This window comes from Neofelis nebulosa, chromosome 1 (assembly GCF_028018385.1).
Source record: "Neofelis nebulosa isolate mNeoNeb1 chromosome 1, mNeoNeb1.pri, whole genome shotgun sequence".
Classification (NCBI taxonomy): domain Eukaryota; kingdom Metazoa; phylum Chordata; class Mammalia; order Carnivora; family Felidae; genus Neofelis; species Neofelis nebulosa.
Window position 1 is genome coordinate 114247399 of NC_080782.1, and position 8409 is coordinate 114255807.

General features: G+C 35.2%; 1 protein-coding gene across 1 annotated transcript in view; it reads right to left on the bottom strand.

Annotated features, from left to right (window-relative positions):
* Positions 1-8099, bottom strand: part of LOC131517761 (uncharacterized) — a 66664-nt gene extending 58565 nt beyond the window's left edge. The window contains exons 1-2 of the mRNA XM_058740358.1: positions 8033-8099; positions 4679-5006 (exon numbers count right to left, since the gene is read on the bottom strand). Of these exons, the coding sequence (XP_058596341.1) occupies positions 4679-5006; positions 8033-8099 (395 nt within the window). The remainder of the gene's footprint in view (positions 1-4678; positions 5007-8032) is intronic.
* Positions 8100-8409: the final 310 nt, after the last annotated feature.

Below are 8409 nucleotides of genomic sequence, written 5' to 3' on the forward strand. Positions count from 1 at the left end.
TTTAAATTATTAGGAGCTATGAGGAATTTCAAATAACTTCCATAAGATTACCAGCCATACTCAATTTTAAAAAAGTTAAAAATCATTTTTTTTCAATGTTTAGGAAAAATTTTTGGAATCCAGCTATGCTTCTGTTCCTATTTGACATTTACACACAGAAAATGAATCATAGATATCACATGATTTACTTGATTCAAATTTGGTAAATTTTTGTAGCTATTAGGACAGTCAACATGAGAATGCTCTGCTCAAAACTGGATATTTACCAATTTATTTTAATAAAATAATAGATCTGTAACTATAGTCTATAGCTGGGTAGCATTTGGATGATTATAAAGAGGAAAAAAAATCCTGCATCTCCTCTATGATCTAAGACAGTGAAAATATGTCAGGGAAACAAACAAGACAGAGTACTTTCCTTATATAGAGAGTAGAGACAATGGAATGAGGCAGAGATGATAATGACTGAGTGAGCAATGCTATGGACAGAATGACTCTCAAGCGAATCATGCCAAGCAGGTAGCAGCCGACTGAATGGAGAGCACCACCTTGAACCACAAAGCTTTCATATTTGCATGGTAAGAAAGAATCAAGATGTGATGACAGAACTTGGAAAGACTAGGACACAGGTAAACAAAGAAGTACAAGAGTTTAGTCAAATGCCATGTATTGTATCTGACTCATGACTTTATAAACGTCTGAGGAAAGTCCCATCCCTGCATTTGACTGCTTCTCTTGACACTAAGAGAAGAGCATATTTGTGAACATTCAGGAGAAAATATTGTTTTATTGATTCCTACTCTGTCTTCTCCCAGTTACATAATGATGTTTATCCCTGCAATGATTATGCCCCCAAACACTGTACATCCTGCCTTTCCTAGTTCATAGCTCCACACAGTTTCTCTGTAATGCTATAAGGGGCAATGTATTGCACTTACCTCAGTTGTTACGTGGAAAAGATCAGTGTTCACAGTGAACATAGGAAAGATTGGCAACTGGAAATGATCTTATAGAACCAAGCAGGAGCTTTGAGCCAATATCAACATGTTAGGAGGATTAAATGAGATAATGTCTATGAAAGTGCTTGTAAACTGTACAACACTTTTTGAAGATACAGTAGGTGAAATCTAAAAGATGCAAATTCATCCACAGGACAATAAATCCATTGTGTGAGTGTCAAATGAGAGAAACCTGGTTAGAGAACATTTTGATAGAAACCAGGAGTCTGACTTGGCTGCTGGAAAGTCTTACATCATCTGCAATTTACAGGTAAGTAGATCACATCTGTCTATGGTGTTTATTTCTGGAAGCCACATTTTAATGGCATATGGATAAATTGGACCCTGCCCCTGCCACAGAACAGAGTATTCAATTAATGAGAGGTTAGAAACTTTGTCATTTGAGCAATAAATATTTCTTCCCAAATGTTTGGAAAGAACAGTTAGAGTGAAATATGAGAAAAACAAAAGGGGGGGAAGAAGATATATAGAGGCAGATTTCAGCTCAACATAAAGAAAAACATTCTCATCATGAGAACTCTCTCGAACTATGTAATGGGCTGCCCCTTTCCTTGTTTTTATTTATTTATTTTTAATCACTACACTGAGAAGCCTATAATGAGGTTTTCAGAGAAGCCTCTAAGTGGCTACTATGTCATAAAAGGAACCTTCTCCACAGAGCTCCTATGCTCTGTGGCACATGTCAATGGCCATGGCTGATTGGAACAGGGAAGGATGTCTAACCCAAAGGCCCCAACCAGTGAGGTGACTGAGCCTGATATACCAGTCTAATGGGGCCCTCTATTTAGGATAATGGTTAATAAAGCCCATCAGATCCTATCTCTTTGAAAGTATGATGTTTATAGGTTAAAAAAAAAAAAAAAGCATCTGCTAGGTGGTAGTAAGAGGAGTCAAAGCAGAGACATGAGAGCAAGAGAAGAGGAAGAAAAAAATCGAGGGAAAAGCTGAAGCCATAGGGGCCTAGGTAGAGGTGAAAAGTCAGGATCAATGACCCAGAGCAGGCATTGAACAACTGTTGGTTTAATCTTTTAGGTTAGTGGATGTTACAGCAGGGATGTGTCAGGACTAATATTTGATTGATGAGGAGGCATGGCTATGATGTTGGCTCTACCAACCATGGTTCAGCTGAGAAGACCTTCCTTTCCTCCCTGCTTTCCTGTGTGTTCTTATTTTCAGTTCCCACAGAGGTGACATGAGAATGTTTCAGGGTAACCTTGCAAGTCAGGAAGCCTGACACTATTACAATATTACAATATAAACAAAGAAAAAGAAAAGAAATAAAAATCATCAAAAACCGAACCTAAATTAAAAAAAAAAAAAAACTGCTAGTATTTGCCATATGCATCCTTGGGTCTTTATATACATGTGTTGCTTCATGCAACACTCACACAAATGCAAACACACACAAACACATGTACAAAGGGGTCATATAATGCATACAGTCTGGAATGTGATTTTTTTTTTACTCAAGCTAATATGATAATCTTTATTTTGAGAAGTATCTTTTAAAATAATTGTAGGGTATTTCCTTATATTATTGTATCACAACCTGTTCTTTCTTATTTGAATATAGGTGACCCCCAATGTTATGTTAGTTTCAGGCATAAAACTTAGTCACTTGACAAATTTATATATTATGCTATGCTCACCACAAGTTAGCTACGACTTGTCCTGTTACATCATTATTATAATATCATTGACTGTGGTCCTTATGCTGTGCCTTTTATTTCTATGTATCACAATTTATTTTTAAATCCATTTTTTCAATGTTTAAGTTGTTTCTAATTTTTCTTATTATAAGAAGCTTTGTGTTGAATATTCATAAAGGTCAACTCTGTAAACTCATTGACAATTTTTTAAGATACTATCAAAAGATATGAGTATGTTTAAGACATTCATGATTCAGACTGCCAAAATGACCTTCAAAAGATTTTATCAGGGCACCTGGGTGGCTCAGTCAGTTAAGCATTGGACTTTGGCTCAGGTCATGATCTCATTGTTCATGGGTTCAAGCCCCGTGTCAGGCTCTGTACTTACAGCTCAGAGCCTGGAGCCTGCTTTGGATTCTGTGTCTCCCTCTCTCTCTGCCCCTCTCCCACTTGCGTTCTGTCTCTCTCTCAAAAATAAATTTAAAGAACATTTAAAACATTAAAAAAAAATTTATCAATTTCCATTTCCAATTGTGGGTGTTCTTTGAACTAGAGTATCCATTACTTAAAGAAGAAAAAGAAGAAGAAGAAGGAGAAGAAGAAGAAGAAGAAGAAGAAGAAGAAGAAGAAGAAGAAGAAGGAGGAGGAGGAGTAGGAGGAGGGAGGAGAAATAAGAGGAGAAGGAGGAAGAGAAGAAGACAACGACTAAAGTGATGATCACTTTTAGAAAATTTTAGAAAAACTATAGGATTTTTCTCAATTTGCATGATAGTTGATATAATTAATATCCACACACTAAATATTTTACCACAAAATATCATACAGCTAAAAATATGATTTGAAATATAATCAACGACTCTTAATGTTGATTTTTTTTTTCAGCAATATTCTTGGAAGTAATGAGCTTCAGTGTTGATATTCTAGAGTTTTCTTATCATTCCTTAAGATTTCAACACAGAATTCAGGTTAGATTGCCTTCTATCTAAAGGTACCGAAGAGTTTCACAGGCACAATTCTATTATTAAATAATCATTATAATAGATGTCTCAGCTCAGATTTTGATTGACCTAAATACATTGTTAACAATAATTATGAATAGTAATGAAGATTATATCCAAGATCATGCATGTACCACAATACGTAATCAATAAGCACATGTTGAATAGAAAAATGGATGATTAAATTAGTGTTATTACTTGAGATGTGGAACGTGTGTACATGTAATGATTATATTTTTGCAAGTAAAAAAAATTCTGTAGTGTATAAAATGAAATGAAATGAAACGTATTTGTCTTTGATTACATTCCACAAAAAGCTAAGGTGGTGGTTTAACTATCTGAGCAAATTTGAAAGACACTAATTTAACTACTAATAGGCGAATAAGACTTGTCAGTTCCTTTAAGAGATAATGAATGTTTTAGATTTGAAAGCAGAAAGCAACAAACCAGCTCTTTTGGAAGAATAAATGTACACAGATATAAAGGTTGTAGGCTCAAGGAAATAAAATTCAAAAGAGATCTTTTCCTTATGCAGTAGCTCTGTTATTGATGAATGCATACAGTAAGAAATGCACACTCTTGTTATTTTCTAAAATCAAATTAATTTCTTTATTTCTGGATTTACTCTTCTTCCTGAAACATTCAAAGAAACAAGACAAAATGTTTGAAACAATGGTTTTCAAGACACTGGATACCAGGCAGCATAGGTTAGTGATCCCTGAGACACGGGAAACAAGCAAGATGAGCCCAGCTCAATATCTTGAGTGAATTTCCAGGCTATGGTACAGTTATGACCCTGGGATCTCTTATGTAAATCGATATTGCTGAAAGTCCAGAGAGACCAAGATGGCTAGAATCACAGAACACAGTATCAGAGAGGAGATAGCTGTATGCAGAACACTGGAGATCTATAAAAAGCTCCACTTAGGTATTCGGTGGAGTAATGATGGTGCATCAACTCTGGAAAAACAATCATCCAAAAGGATTAAAAGGAATAGTATTTGATACTTACATAACATTGAGGAAAGTGGCTTCTCCACAAGTATAGTTAAGAGTATTTACAAGGGTCTTGCCTCTGTAGTGTAGGATAATTAGCCCTAGATTCAATGCTGCCTCATTCGTACCTAACAAGACCAAAAACTGAACTAAAATAAAAATTTCCAAGTAACTTAACTGTCTGTCAGAACAAAGCTTGAGGTATCTAAAAGTACAAAAAGATATAACACTTAAATAGATTAAACTCACAATATGTAACACCCAATTAAAGATTAACAGGAATGAAAGAAGAAATAAGATGACCAATGATGGAGGGGGGCGGATTTTAAATGATCCAAACCAACCTAAAATTGACACAGATGATAGAATTATTGGACAAAAAACATTAAAACAGTAATTATAGTTTATTTTTTATATTCAAACAGTTAAGTAAGGATATGGAAAATACCGAGTCCCAAACTTCTACAGATGAATACTATAATGCCTTAAAGAAAAATCCATTGGATAGGATTAATAGCAGATTAATCATTACAGAAGAAAAAAATAGTAAACTTGAAGATAATACAACCTATCCAATTTGAAAAACACATAGAAAAAAATTTATGAATTGAAAACCTCGGGGCACCTAGGTGGCTCAGTCAGTTAAGCATCTGACTTCAGCTCAGGTCATGATCTCACAGTCTGTGAGTTCGAACCCTACGTCGGGCTCCGTGCTGACAGCTCAGAGCCTGGAGACTGCTTCAGATTCTGTGTCTCACTCTCTCTCTGCCCCTCCCTCCACTCGAACTCTTTTTCTCTCTCAAAATAAAATAAAGACATAAAAAAAAGACAAAATCACCAGTAAACTTGGGAAAATTTCAAGCAGCCTAATGTAATATAATTGGAGTCCCCAAAGGAGAAGTGAGAGAAACAAGACTGAAAATATTTGAAGAAATAATGACCAAAAAAAATCTTCAAATTTTAGAGAAATACTTGCTTTTTTTATTTCTAATTTAATTCCACTGTGGTCAAATAGCACACTGTGATTGAACAACTTTTCTATTTATTTAGACTTATTTTATGGCCCGTCCAGAATCTGTCTTTCTAGATAAAGGTTTCAAGTGTGCTCTAAGAGCGTTTGTTTTATGCTTTTTTGGGATATAGTATCCTATAAATGACAATCAGGTCAAGTTGTGTTGAAGTTATCTATACTTATTTGTGTATGACATGATCATCTTTGTAAAAGAATCCAATGTAATCTATAAAAAGCCACTGGAACAAATAAGTGAATTTAAGAGAGCTTACAGATACAATATCAAAATCCACCATATTTTTATACGCTAGCAATGAACCATGTAACATTAAAATTTTTTAAAGATATTATCCATAAGAACATCAAGCTATTTAGGGATAAATTGGACAAAAGGTGTACAAGACCTAAATACTAAAGCTGTAAAACATTGCTAGGAGAAATTTTATAAGTTCTAAATAAGAGAAACCTTATTCATAATTTAAAGTACTCAGTCTTGTTCAAATGTCAATTCTCCTCAAATACCTATAGAATCCATAAAGCCCTAGCAGGCACTTAGAAATATTCATTTGGAAATGTAAAGTATCTAGAGTAGTCAAAACAACTTTGAAAAAGAAAGAAAAAAAGAACTAAATTGGAGGATTAAAACAATCTGACTTCAAGACTTACTATAAAGCTACAATAAAAAAAGATAGTATGGCATTGGCACCAAAATAGCCAAATAGATCAATGGAACATAGCAGAGAATCCAGAAATACACTCATTTATATACACAGACAAATGACTTTTGACCACACTGAAAAGGCAATTCTGTGGAGACAGAATAGTCCTTTCAACAAATCATGCTTGAGCAACTCAATACTATATTAAAAAATGAAAATACATTTTGAGGAGTCCCTCCAACATATAATTAATTAATTTAAAATGAGTGACAGAGCTAACTTTCAAACCTAAAACTATACAACTTCTAGAAAAAATAGAAGAAAACTTTTGTGACCTTGGATTGATGAAAGATTTGTTATATATATAGAATTCCAAAAACCAAAATACAATTAAAAAATGATAATTCGGGGGCGCCTGGGTGGCTCAGTCGGTTAAGCAGCCGACTTCAGCTCAGGTCTTTGATCTCGCGGTCCGTCAGTTTGAGCCCCGCTTCGGGCTCTGGGCTGACGGCTCAGAGCCCGGAGCCTACTTCGGATTCTGTGTCTCCCTCTCTCTCTGCCCCTTTCCCCGTTCGCGCTCTGTCTCTCTCTGCCTTTCAAAAATAAATAAATGTTAAAAAAAAATTAAAAAAATGATAATTCGGACTTTTTCAAAATTTAAAGCTACTACTGTTTGAAAGATTCTGATAGGGGGTGGAGATGATATTTGCAAATCCCTTATCTGATGAATCTACATCTATAAGAACTTCTATAGTGTCCAGTTAAGAGTATGGTTTCCAAAAGCAGACTGCTTACGTGATATCATTACTTGCTGCTATTTAACCCCTTACAGTTTTCTTAAGTTCTCAATGCTTCAGTTTTATTATGTGAAAAAAAAGAAAGAAATTTACACTACCTACAGCAAAGCATTGTTGCAAGGATTAATTAGTATAGAGCTCATTGATTAGTATCTAATACATAGTGTTCAATAAGTAGAGGAGTGTGGGAAGGGGGAAAGGGAGAAAAGATTAATTATTTACCTCTACAATATTGGAAGGACTAGAATTGTAACTACCTCTGGCTGTTGTACTTTTAAACATTGGCCTGAAAAGTAGTTTCTCTCAAATATAAGTGAGGACACCTATTGTACTAACACTTATGACACAAAAATGAAATCTGCATCCAAGAAGCACCATTTTGTCTTGAGAAGAAAAAAAGAAAAAAAACTAGGGTCAGCAATTCTATTTTCTGCAATCAGCACAGCTTTTCTGTGTGGCTGAGAAATCACTTAATATCTTCCTAATAAAAGGGAGATCAAACCTCTGCTTCCAAATGGAGTTGAAACTGGGAGGAAGACAGCAGCAAATCTTGGTCAGAGATGACAGATATGCCAGAAAATTAATCCTCAACAAAAATGCAAAGTATGATCCTGTGAATTTCTACTTGGGCTATGAGTTGACCAAAAGACACTGCTGTCTGTGCCAAAAAAAAAAAAAAAAAAAAAAAAAAAAAAAAAAAAGCCAACAGCAAAATTCATCCCAAATAAAATGTTGGGTTGATCTACTTCTTAATCAACTGCCTTTCCTCCTAAAAGGAGATTACAGATTTTCAACTGGCCTTCATGGTTCCTGACTTTACAAGTGATGCACAGATTGACAAGGCTTCAAACTTTTCTAATAATGAAGCTCTGGTAAGTGGTATCTGGAGACATACTACTTACCATGTCCTGAGTCTACTACACTTTCACCCTCAGGGACCCTTTCCTGAACAGCAACATCCCATGTCATCAAAGGATTATTACATCACAAAGGTGGATGTCACCAATTGTCTCTGCAGTTAGTAGGTTTATAATAGCACTAACACCTTGGTTTTGAGGAGCGGAGCTAGAAGTTGAGCACAGAACAAAGAGGATAGGACATTTAAAAAGGAAGTAACAGAAGCCTATGTCACTTCTGGAGTCATTTTGGGGGAAGCAATAGATTGCTCTGGAAAAAATATACTCCCATATGCAACCCATTTTCAGCGTGGCTACTGAATTTCAGCATGAGGCACTCTGTAGCTCAAAAGTGAAGACTGTTCATACATTTCGGCATTGGA